The following is a 12,638-nucleotide window of genomic DNA, read 5'->3' as shown; positions in this document are numbered from 1 at the left end:
TGTTGTTGTTTTTTTATTGGATTTGTTGCTTCTTTATTTTCTTGTTTTTTTTATGTTGTTGATGACTCCAGAGGTGAATTCATCTCTCACTGGTTGAATTGTGTAAGTTTTGGGACCATTTCGGGAAAATGCACGGAATATGTTCTTTGCCTCTTTTCGACATTATTCCAACGTCTGTCTTTTGACTTTTTTCAGCTTTTCATTTTCCATCTTCATCCTGTTTTCCGACACCGCCTCAACACTCTCGTTTTTCTCCATCGTTTCTCAGATTAATCTTCTCCTCCTTTGTTCACTTCATTTTGTTCAGTCTGTTTCAAGTTTCCAATGCTGCACCCTCTGATTGGCTGATTCCCGCCAGCAGGGAAGGTGATGATTGGCCGCCTTCAGTCATTTAAAAAAACATCGTTTTGTTGCTTTTGCATTGGCTGCCTCTGTAGTTCAGTTACCACTCCCACTTCTTCCCTAACCCAGATTAACCAGTCACAGACCAGCATGAGTCCAGGGTATGGCATGCAGTAAACGCTAACAGTTGATGTGTTGCATGGTGTAAACTAAACCTAAGAAGGTATTTTTTTTCTTTATATAAAATTATTGCATGATTGCATATTAAATCTATTTTTCTTACAAGCAAATCTAAAACATTGTAAAAATCATCGATTTATTTTGGATTCGTGGAAAAACAACCAAACCATGGTCGCATTTGTCGCAGATCACCACCGAAGTGGGCGAGTGAGGAAATTTGCGTCACCCCATGGTGGCTGTTGGTGATATATTCTTACTTCATAGTTAACTTCACCAAGTAAACCTGAAAATTATCAAATTATCTTAGATCGCTGAAAAACGCCAACTGACGAAAATTACATGTGGAAGCTAATTTTGCCATAGATTTCAATTCAAAGTGACTTCTTTTAGGTCAATGGAGTCGCCCCCTGGTGGCTATATTATATATTCTATAGCAAACCTGAGGTCTACGCCCACTTTACACTACACATTCTAAGATCTGATATTTTTTTGAAAAATCATGAGTTTTATCTGAGATCGCGGATAAACTGCAACATCGCATTATCTCCATATTGGCGGTCGTTTTTATCACGGACCTTTGTGCAAGTCGGTGGCTGATGAAAGTTACGTCATGTAAATTAGGTGAAAAGTAGAAGCCTTTTTTTGCAGCCAATGGAGTCACCCCCTGGTGGCTGTTTGGGATATTCTCACTTCCGAGTTGGCCTCACCAAGCAAACCTCAAGATAACATCCACTTTTTTACATACTGCACATTCTAAGATCTGATCTTTTCCTGATCTTTCCAAATGTCACGTTATCTCAATATTGGAGGTTGAATTTATCGCAGATCACTACATAAGAGGGTTGATGACCAGAGTCGCCCCCTGGTGACATATTCTTACTTCCTAGAACAAACCCAAAGATTCTACGATCTGATTTATCTCAGATTAAAAATTGCCGATCATCAAAACGTCGCGTTATCTCAATATCGGAGGTCGAATTTGTCGCAGATCCCCACTAAAGTGGGTGGATGACAAAAGAGGCTAACGTCTGTGTCCACGTGTCTGTGGTCTGTCTGTGGTTCCCTCTGTTGCAGAAGGACGTCCCCCCACACCAGAACCTTTCTCCAGATCTCTCTCATGTTCCTCGTAGACTTTTTTCGGGAGATCAGCAGCTGATCATGTAGCTACTTCTTGCACATTTATTTTATTTTTATTTATTTTTTTGCCTTTATTGTTTGTTTGTTTTTGTCTCGACACAGGCCAGGTCAGCAGTTTTGTTTTCTATTTTGACAATCACTGTAAAAGTTGCTTAATTTATGATTATTTATGAGCTGTAAATACATCACAAGAACAATAAATCAAGTTTGATTTCATACGTAAATTTGCTTCGTCCTTTGTTGCCCAGTGAAGTGAATCGCATAATAAGTGATTAATCTGGTTGAGGAAGTGGCACAAATTATGTTAAATGTCACACGTAAAATTAACAACTTCCATCAAAAATCATCTTCCCACCTCTGCTAATTTGATATAACCCCACACTCCTAATGTACGTGTGACATTTTCACAGTCAGAGCTTTTATTAACTTGTGCCGTAACGGTGTCAGACGACACAGCGGTGGGTTTGTTAGTCACGTGGCTTTTTTTAATCGTCGTTATTTCACGTCGCTGCGGGAAAAAAAGGGGGGAAAATAACGGCCTTAATGTGAAATAATGTAATGTTTTTCAGCTAAAGTGACTGAAGGTAAAAACTGAACACAAGTGAAGTGAATGTCCTGTCAAATCTTCTCTGTCCTTTCCTCTGGGTTTGGTTTCTTCTGACTTTATTCAGTGACTTTATTCTGATTACGACATTGTTCACATTGATGATATTTACAAGGGTCCTTGATAGAATCTTCTATCCTTATTCCTGTTCTCACGCCTACATTATGTTCCCCTACTGTGGAAACGCCAATGGCACATGACAATCTGATTAAATCATACACAGATCTTCATCATCTGACTAAGATTAAAACTATAGTGTGTGTCTTAATATTCAGATTAAGAAGTCTGGTTAACATGGACACGTAAGACACGATTAGTGACCTTATTCTGATTAAGACATAATTTAGATTATGACTCCAATCGCACACGATAATCTGATTAAATCATTCACAGATCTTCATCATGTGACTAAAATTAGTATATATTGTGTGTCTTAATCTGATTAATGTTCAGATTAACTAGCCTGGTTAACATCAGAACATTGCTTTAAATGGACACATTATCCAATTACTGATTTTATTCTGATTCTGAAGACAATAATCTGATTAATGTTCTCTTTGATTGTTTTAGCCTGGTTAATATCAGAATGACAGTGTTCACATAGTATTGGTCTCTATGTATGTATCTGATTACTGGCATTATTCAGATTATATTTCCAGTAGTTGCCAAAGGAATATTCCATATTCCCGTTCACATGTTACAGAGCATAATCTTTACATGGAAACCAGTAATACGACTATTTACCTTATTCTGAATCTATAACCCAAATAAGGTTATAGGTTAGAATGGTGTTTTCCACAGCAGTGGACATAGTCAGCAAGAAAAGGGACAGACTATTATTAATCTATAACCTTATTTGGCTCAATCAGATTATCCTGTTTACATGGCGGTGTCTTAATCAGACTGGTTTATTAATCTGGTTTATATCAGATTATTGCTGTCCATGTAAACAAAGTCGCTAAACTGAAATGAGCCAAAGTGACGACGTCAGTCCCGCGAGTTATAATGTATGGATGTGTAAAGAAAAACAAAGGTTTGATCCAGATTTTGGAGGATTTTCATTATTCTGTGAGTAACTCTCTGTTTTGTCATATTCATAATATTTTTTTTATGTCTGTGGTTTTTCTGTTTATAGAATTATTGATTATTTTCAAAAAGAAAAGTGATCATTCTGTTTGGGTATTGTTTTACAGTGTGATTGTATGAGGTATCGCACAATCTCACAAACAATCTCCAGTACCAAACTCCATGGAGAAAATCAGCGTTTTTAGCTCGCCGGCACACAGAGCTGCTGGTCTACTGCCATTATGTTTCGTAAATAAGGAAAATCTGTGCAAACAGACAAAAGCAGCAGTGAATGAAACGACTCGTGTGTGCCGTGATGTCAAATCGACGATTTTCACTACGGGCTTTGGTGTCGGGAGAGCGAGCGAGCGAGCGGCCTACAGAGTGACACAAATTTGAGTTTTCAGTCAGAAAAGGCCGTCTCACAGCGAGCTGAAGTGGCAAATATTGACTGAAAGCGTCTTCGATTTAGCTGGACGTAATAAGTGCCTCATAGAACCACTATAAAAAAAACCTGAAATATCTCTTTGAAAGTTAAAAACAAGAGCAGATTTGTGTATCCATGTACATCCATGGAAGATAGTTTGCATGAAACAATCATTTTTATAAAGGAAAATCATCAATTTTGCTGTAGTTAAAGAATAATAACAACCTATACTGATGTTATTCGTAGGTGTGGCTCCAGGTTTGCTTCCACAGCAACTCGAGCAAGACTCGGAGATGCACGCCGAGGATCCGGGTGAGGACACAACAGCGTCAGGTGGCGCCAAAGGTCAGTGTGTGGCTCCTGTTTTCAGATTTTAACCCAAAATATGAGAAGTGTGTTGAGGTTTAAAGGCCAGAAAACAGTGTCTGTGTCTTTCTGCAAAGGATTAATCATTATTTAATGGGTTTAATTCTCATTTTCCCTGAGTGAGTTACTTGTGTGACTCCACCTGTGTGGGGCGCTGTTGGTGAAGTTGCTCATGTTGAATGTAATGAAATAATAAAGGTTTATTTAAGTCACTTTTACAGCAATGTGCAAACTTAAAAATACATAATAATAAATAATAATGATAATAATAATGATAATAATAATAATAATAATAATAATAATAATAATAATAATAATAATGATAATAATAATAATAATATCAAGTTAATTCGAAACTTGGTTCCATGAAAAATGTAACATTTTTCAGAACTAACAAATGATCTTATCTGAATGTTAAAATGTAACTTTTAAATCCAAATGTTAAAATCTACATGTTTATCTAAAACATTTTTTAATCATTTTTTAGCATTTTACATTTAAAACTGAAGTTATGTTAAAATCTACATTATATCAAAACATTTTAAATCATTTTTATTTTAACCTAATTATAAAAAAAAGTTACAATCTACACAATGTCTAAATTGTTTAAATCTATATTTTTAAATCTAAATTTTAAAATCTGTGGTATGTAAATTTAAATTTAAAAATTGTCAATATCTACGTCAGATTTTTTTGTTTTTTGTTTGCGTATAAAATGTTTAAATCCAAATTTCTGAAATCAAAACCTTAAAATCTGATATGTAATCTGATTAATCTGTTTATCTAAATATATTTGAATATTGGTAAAGGAGCCAGAACAAAGTTTAGCGTCATTTTTTTCTTATTATGTCCATTTGCAAATATTGCTGTAAATGTGACTAAAAGCGATGTAAAAATAACTTGCAACTTGTTTTTTATTTTGTCATTGTTTGGAGTTAAATGTTAATTTCAGTGTGAGTAACTTGAGTTACAAACAGCGCCCCCATGTGTCTCATCTCTGTAGATCACAGCTACGTCAAATCCAATCATCGGTGGAGGAAGAAGATTCGAGCAAGTAAGTGTCTCCGATTTTTAATAATCTTTTTTGTAGAATTTTTGTTCAACAAACTGCGGCGTGCATTTAATCTATGTTGTAATGCTATATCTCTAACACTAGAGGTCAGGGTTGTTCTCTTGAAAGCCTATTAAAACAGGTGAATGTTACTTTTTTCATTGTTTGTTGTTCTGATGTTATAAAATATAAAATATGTTGTACCTAAAAAAATTTTAATCAAAAAATGGCGTCAAAATCTACATTATTTATATATTTTTTTTACTTACAGTGTAGTTTTGTTAGAAAAGATGGCTATTGTTGATTATTTATCAAATGTTTCTCAAATTCAATGTGAAGTGAACATATATATATATGTGTATATATACTGTGTATATATACACATATGTTGATCTTTTCAGTCCATAACCGTTAATATATCAATGAAATGATAAAGAATTTTTTTTATATATTTTAATGGTAATGTAATAATATTTTGTACTTTGAATGCTCCATTATTATAAAAAATCTAACGTGGTTTGTGTTGTGTCTGTATCTACAGCCTTCCCTCTGATGTTCATCAAACCCTTCCACAGGAGTCGTCCTGTGGACAGAGACGGACCGGAGACCGTACCCGAAGCCGACTTTGAGGAGATCACGGCAGTAGAGATGGAAGCTGTAAATCAAATATAGATATTTAAGAGTGACTGCTTAGCAATGTCTCTGTCTCTGTGTCTGTCGCTCTCTAAGTTTTAAAGGTTGATTCAACAAACATGCTATTTTGTTGAAATACTCACAAATGAACTTTCACGGACACTGATTCTGTTTTTCTTTTCTCTCATGCGATGGATTGAAGACGTCAGCAGATTCTCAGCTTTGCCCCGAGAGAAGTGAAAAGAGAGCTGAAGAAAACCCGGCGGCGTCGCCTCCAAAGACGCGTCTGAAGATTTCTCTGGCTCAGAAGGAGAAGCTGTTAAACTGGGACGTCGGCGTCGCAGCAGAGGGAACTGAGCAGACGACGCGGCAACATAAAAACCAGGTGGACTTTTCAACCATTTTTATTAACGCTGCTGTTTCTGTGGAGGAGGAGAATAACACTTCTTTTTTTTTCCTCCTGCTCTCTGATGTTTTATCAGGGATCAGCAGAGACAGATAAGCCTCACGCAGACTCCAGCCAAACTCCGGCCTCTTCTCATTCAGCGTTCCAGCTCATAGCCAACGCCTTCAGGAGAACATTTAGTGTGACCAGTGCATCCAGCGGCGCCAACACCACAGTCAGAATGTAAAACGCGCCCGTTCCCTTTAAATACAGCACATTATAAGTATGTCTAAACTAAACTTTTATGTTGAATGTCTTCACCAGGAGACCCAAACGTGACGTCCTTCACAGACAGAGACCCAGGTCAGAGGGAACGTTCAGCCTCACCTCCCTCTTCAGCGCCGCGGCTCCGCACAGAGACGCGGAGGCGTGTAAAGAGCGCTGGGCGTCTGTAGGGGGCGACGCGTGGGGGGCCGGACGGGACCTGCCCTCTCTGCTGCAGCAGGTGTCGCTGAAGAACCGCAGGGACTCTGGAGGCGTGTTCAGTGACGACATGGGCTCTCTGCCGCGCAGGAGGCTCGACCTGTTCTCCTCCCTGAGGCTGAGGAAGGGGGAGGCGTCGGAGAGCGAGGGGAAGGAGCCGGACGCCCAGAAGGAAATCAGGACGCTTCTCACCAACCTCAGGAACAAAGGTGAGAGCACTGTGACCGTACAAGTACGTCCAACTACGACCACGATTGGGTCACAGAGGAGTGGCTTTATGCCCTCGACTTTTATGTGCTGATGTGCAAAATGGCGGCTACATTCTAAATGGCTGACTTCCTGTCGTGTTTAGATTCGGTTTCTTGTGTCTTGTATGACGTTTCGAGCCGATCGGTCCATGTTCGGCAAAACTCTCCCCAAATTCCCATGGTTGCCGTGGCCACGCCCCTTTGAATCTGCAAACCCTTTTAATAGCTTCTCATCTGTGATGTGTTGTATACAAATTGACGCCCCCTTTTTTTGCGTCGCTATGATTAACTTGTCTCAGACGAGTTTGTTCATTTGCGAGAATGTGCAAACCGCCCCCAAAGTGGACACCAAATTCAAAATGGCAGACTTCCTGTTGCGTTGACACCATGGTGCCAATGGACTTTTCTGTTTGTCTCGGGCAGTGACATGTTTTCACCAAGTTTTGTGAAATTTGCCGTAACTTAGTTTTGTACTTGTCCTACTGAGTTTTCAGCCATTTTGCGCCACTTATTAGCCTTATTTTGCTAAATTGTTCGTGAGTTCTGATGTCTGGGCCAGTTTTCAACCATTTCCACCAAAAGTGCCTTAAAAAATGCGATCTTTTCGAAAGAAGATAAAGAAATTACAGGAATTCCTATAAGTTAATTTCCTGAGGCTAGGGAATAAGAGTGTATATTGATTAGCCAGTAGAGGGCTCCACTGGTTGCAAAAAGATGTCCATGTTGTCAAATACATTCCCATTAAACATGGTGCGCATGAGTGGTCGCAAGTTTGACTCCACCCCTGGCTGATTATACTCAATTCCATTGTGAGTCTGCTAAATGACATGTGATGTGATGACATGTGATGTAATGACATGTGATGTAATGACAGGACAGCAGTCGTTGATGATGTCGCTCATGTTTACACAAGTGTGTTTAACATGTCGTGAACTTTCCGTTTTTAGCCTCCAGTCAACAAAATGTGGAATCGCCTTCATCCAGCGACGATGAAAATGAAAACCTGCCGTTCACTCAGAAGGTTTGTGCGTCATGTGCCCGGTGAATGAATGAATGAATGAATGAATGAATGAACGTATGTTCACACGTGTTCTTCTGAAACATCCCCATCTCGTCTCTCGTGTCCCAGCTGTGTCCAGAGAGACAGAGGAGGAAGCAGGAGAAGACGGTGGCCCAGCAGACCAAAAGAGACCAGCTGAAGAGACTCCACAGAGCTCAGGTACTGGTTTCTAACCCGCGTACAACACCACACCAGGGTCACACGGGCACACGGGAGCTGCTGGTCTACTGCTGCCTCATGTGGCCACTTTGTGTCACTGAGGTGAATCTGAACGCAGGGTTGTGGAATGCAGAAGTCACTGATGGAGGCAGCAGTAGATCAACAGCTCTGTGATGTTAAAATGATTGATTTAGATTTTTCAGACTCGGAGGATCAGGTGAATCCTGGTGTTCCCTGGTGTTCCCTGGTGTTCCCTGGTGTTCCCTGGTGTTCCCTGGTGTTCCCTCGTGTTCCCGCTGGCAGCCATGTTGTCACCGCGACCACGTCGGAAATGAACTCATGTCCACTGTAAAAATCAGACGCTCGTGTCCACAGGTGATCCAGAGGCAACTGGAGGAGGTGGGGGAGAAGCAGAGAGACGTGGAGGAGAGAGGAGTGACGATAGAGAAGGTCATCAGGGGGGAGACCGGTATGTGGACGTCACAGAGACATGAGACACAGAGACAGAGCCGTCGCCATGACACCTGCGGCCCTGGCTTCATTCGTCCTCTTCTTCTCCTTTTATTGCTCTGCTGTGGCCGTGTTTCTCAGGCCATTTAGAGGGAAAAGCTCTGTGTTGTGATCTGATCTGGTTAAAAGCTCTTCATATGCAGTTAATGGCTGCACATGCACACACACGCACACACACGCACACGCACACGCACACACACACACACACACACACTGAGGGCTTGACACAGAACAGACGTCCTTTCCTGTGTGCGTTACATAATTGACATGAAACTGAAATGCTTTTGTTCGCTCTTCTTCTCCGTCCTGCTCCTTCTCCCTCTCTCCTTTCCTGCATTCATTCCTCCATCTCTCCCTCCTTCCTTCCCCGTCTCCTCCCTTTCCCGTCCCAGAATCCTCGTCCCTCGACAGCGACGAGGCCCAGCTCTATCAGTCCTGGTTCAGACTCGTGCTGGAGAAGAACAGACTGGCGCGCTACGAGTCTGAGCTCATGATCTTGTGAGTACCTGACGCTCTGCGAGAATCCTTGTTGTAATTCACCCTGCTCCCCACTAGAGGTCACTCACACGTCCCTGATCAAACAACCCCTCTCTGCCGTAGCGCCCAAGAGCTTGAACTGGAGGACGCGCAGAGTCGCCTGCAGCAGGAGCTCCGGTGCAGGATGGCGACAGACGGTGAGAGATGAACGCGTTTGATACAGAGACACGTGACTTTAAAGGGAGAGTTCAGGTTTTTGTGAAATCTACACCAGCTTGTCTCCAATGTCTTATAAGATATGTTTGCCACTTAATCTCACTGGTTAACAGCGAGACTGAAGTTTCTTCTCTCCTGCACCAAATCCCATCGAGAAAATCAGTGATTTTTAGCTCAGGAGGACACAGGAGCTGCTGGTTAGCCGCTGCCTCGCTGCAACTTACTGAAGGAGGCAGCAGTGGGTCGACAAACCCCCCCACTCTCTGTGGGGTTTGGTGCAGGCTGTCCACATCTGACACCAGGCTTTAAGTTTCCAGGCAGAAATGGCTGAGATATTGTCGACTGAAGCTGCTCGAGATGTTAATGTGTGTTACTTTAGTCTCTTTAAAGCGAGGTGACGTCCATTGTATCTTCATCTCTCCCCTTTGTCTGTGTAAAAAATTTAGTATTTATTGGTTTTTTTGTCTGAAAGTGAGTGTGATTCAACCTTAACTTTCCCTTTAATAAGTGCACTCTGGGGCCACATGGTGGAGGTAGTGGTTAGCACTGTTGCCTCACAGCAGGAAGGACACCAGTTCGAATCCCGGTTCGACTGAGGGCCTTCCTGTGTGGTTAAAATGGACTCTCCATTGATCTTGCTTTTTTTTACTCCAGACACAAAGAAGAGCGCCTCGGAGCTCCAGCAGGAGCAGGAGATCCTGACGGAGATCATGAGGACGGTGGAGAAGCGAGACACGCTGGTCTCCCTGCTGGAGGAGCAGAGACTGAAGGAGAGGGACGAGGACAGGGACCTGGAGAGTCTGGTCCTCTCCAAGGGCTACGAGCTCCACTGGGCCCAGTCGGACGACAGCTGGGGGCCGGAGGACGCTGCGGTGTGAGCGGAGACGGAAACCATTTATTTTAAAAGCAACAGGACGCAGTTTTTTATCAGGAATAAATGTCGCTCACGGTCTTCAGGCTCGTCGATGCTGTAACCATCACTGCCATCCTTTCTTTTCACATGGTTGTTAAGCAATACATCCACTAGAGGGCGGTGGTGTGAGAAGTTCTAGAAATGAAGTGCTAAATTTCTGCGAAACAGAATTCTGTATTCCATTTTACTACAGTTTATAATAAGCGTAGGAACGGCGTCGTAATGTGATACACGATACATGGTCCTCAATAGCAATAACATCGCGATACAACGATTCTGTGACAATCAATATATTGTGAGACGGAGCATCGCTTAACGTATCTTTTCTTTCTTCTTCAGCCAGGTAACTTCCGGTCAAGTTCATTTGAGCAGCGCCCCCGTGAGGAGACATGAAGTAGTGAAACCGGCAGGGACTAAACTACCGATATTTGCCCTGGTGTATTGTTATCGTATTGCGCGATTAAGGACAACGACAGCGACATATCACCAAATCAAGTGTGAAGAATCGGCGCTTTGTGACAGTTGTGACACGCGCGATCGTCGCGGACCATAGCACGAGCGAAAATCATCGATTATAAGAAAAAGTGGCAAAAGTTGTGGCCGTCTTAAATGTCTCCCTCGTGTCCTCTGCTCATCTCGCTGCAACTTCAGCCTACACTGCCCCCCATGATCTCTATGGGTACTACAACTATGTTTCATCTGTCTCCTCGTTAAATTTACAGTATTTAAGAATTTAACATCAACCCGATTTATTTTAAATATGTGCGAAAATGTGGCTACAAACTCTTACGGGGGCGGTTTCGGGGAGTTTGGGGCAAAGGTTTTTGACAGGAAGTAGAACTTTGCACATTTGTACAAACCAAATTGGGATTCTGGTAGTGACGGGAAGTGCGACTACACTCCTTGTCGGCGACTACGGTGGCATCCACATACCAGAATGGATTATAAACACTTTATCGCAACGACTCTTGGCCGCCACCAAGCAAAGTCCCCGCCCCTTAAGTACAAATAAAGCCCACATAATATTGTAAATTATTTTTTTATTTTAAATGCGATTATAGGCTCGTACATCATCAAATATGCAGAGTATATTCCATTTATTTAGCGCCAATAAAACCTCACAATATTACACACTGGACCTTTAAGGTCATGTGTGAATATAAACCAAACCTGCTGTGTCAGCGTTTTTACCTTCACTGGATGTTTTCATTGTTTGTGTCATTTCTTTACAGAGTTCTGCTTTGTGTGTGTGTGTGTGTGTTTGTGTGTAACTCACAGTCTTGTCACTTTGTAGCCGTTTTATTTGTCGTTATATATTTAACTTTTTTTCACTTTGTTCTGGAACAAATAAGAGTTCAGTTGTATTTACACATGGACACTAAACGGACACTGAGGAAATGTGGTTCTATCAGCTTTTTTTTTATAACACACGTGTCTGGTGTCTGTGACGTCACTGTGGCGTCCTGCTTTTCTGCTGCGTCATGGTCAGAAATATGACGACTCACAGGTTTCCTTTAACTTTAACTACTGTCATGTTCAACTGTGAGTGTGTTTACAAGAGTCTTAATCCTGCGGAAAAAGGAATATTAACATGTTGAAATGTGATACTTTGATGATGAAACATTAACGAAACACTAATTTATATTTTCATGATTTAAAACAAATGTGATTTTTTTTTTCCTCTTTGTATTTTGGTTTTATCCTGCTTCAGATGGTTTGAATTTTATTTAAAAAAAAATCTTTAATAAAAATGAATTTAACACTTTTTATAACATTTCCAAATGCCTGCTGGTTTTTTATGAGCTGCCCTCATTCAGCTTTTATTTTGAAAGATATAAAACTAAACCAATGCACAATAACACTTTATATTTTGGAAATGGTGTCATTATTTGGGTATTTACAGTGATCGATGCAATGTTTGCAATGCAGAAAATATGTGGATTTAATAATTTTTAAATTTGAAAAAGTAAGTTAAGAAAAATGAATAAAATGTTAAATATGTATTTCAAATAGGGAAAAATTGAGTAAAAAACTGCACAGTAAAAATGTGATATCTGAAAATATAAAAAGTGTAAATAAAAACATATGCAACTTAAAACTATGTATATATTAAATTATAAAAGTCAATCCAAAAAAAAACCCCATTAAATGGCGAATATATAAATAAAACTCAATATGTATTTTAATAAGTAAAAACAACACCAAACAGCTACAATTACATCATAACTAAATATAAAATAACATTTGACATGAATTTACACAAATTAACAAATTAAAGCTGAATTACAGGAGAATAAAAGTAGAATAAATTAAAAACCAAATCACTTTGAGTAAATTAGGATTTTATTTTGATTTTCAATAATCTCACTGGTGGGGGCGGGG

General features: G+C 40.4%; 1 protein-coding gene across 8 annotated transcripts in view; it reads left to right on the top strand.

Moving 5' to 3' along the window:
* Nucleotides 1-12,017, top strand: part of mical2b (microtubule associated monooxygenase, calponin and LIM domain containing 2b) — a 45,750-nt gene extending 33,733 nt beyond the window's left edge. For 7 of the 8 annotated variants that reach the window (XM_044035808.1, XM_044035804.1, XM_044035807.1 and 4 more), the window contains 12 exons: nucleotides 4,002-4,100; nucleotides 5,125-5,175; nucleotides 5,714-5,829; nucleotides 6,008-6,190; nucleotides 6,288-6,433; nucleotides 6,515-6,882; nucleotides 7,869-7,942; nucleotides 8,051-8,140; nucleotides 8,516-8,609; nucleotides 9,043-9,148; nucleotides 9,251-9,324; nucleotides 9,998-12,017. In XM_044035808.1, the coding sequence (XP_043891743.1) occupies nucleotides 4,002-4,100; nucleotides 5,125-5,175; nucleotides 5,714-5,829; nucleotides 6,008-6,190; nucleotides 6,288-6,433; nucleotides 6,515-6,882; nucleotides 7,869-7,942; nucleotides 8,051-8,140; nucleotides 8,516-8,609; nucleotides 9,043-9,148; nucleotides 9,251-9,324; nucleotides 9,998-10,221 (1,625 nt within the window). In that variant the 3' untranslated portion in view covers nucleotides 10,222-12,017. Of the gene's footprint in view, nucleotides 1-1,596; nucleotides 1,747-4,001; nucleotides 4,101-5,124; nucleotides 5,176-5,713; nucleotides 5,830-6,007; nucleotides 6,191-6,287; nucleotides 6,434-6,514; nucleotides 6,883-7,868; nucleotides 7,943-8,050; nucleotides 8,141-8,515; nucleotides 8,610-9,042; nucleotides 9,149-9,250; nucleotides 9,325-9,997 lie in introns of those variants that run through there. The other variant, XM_044035809.1, reaches the window with a different exon arrangement.
* Nucleotides 12,018-12,638: the final 621 nt, after the last annotated feature.

This window comes from Solea senegalensis, linkage group LG10, assembly GCF_019176455.1.
Source record: "Solea senegalensis isolate Sse05_10M linkage group LG10, IFAPA_SoseM_1, whole genome shotgun sequence".
In the NCBI taxonomy this organism is placed as follows: Eukaryota; Metazoa; Chordata; class Actinopteri; order Pleuronectiformes; family Soleidae; genus Solea; species Solea senegalensis.
The sequence above is the reverse complement of the archived record's forward strand: the minus strand, read 5'-3'. Positions and strand labels throughout refer to the sequence as shown.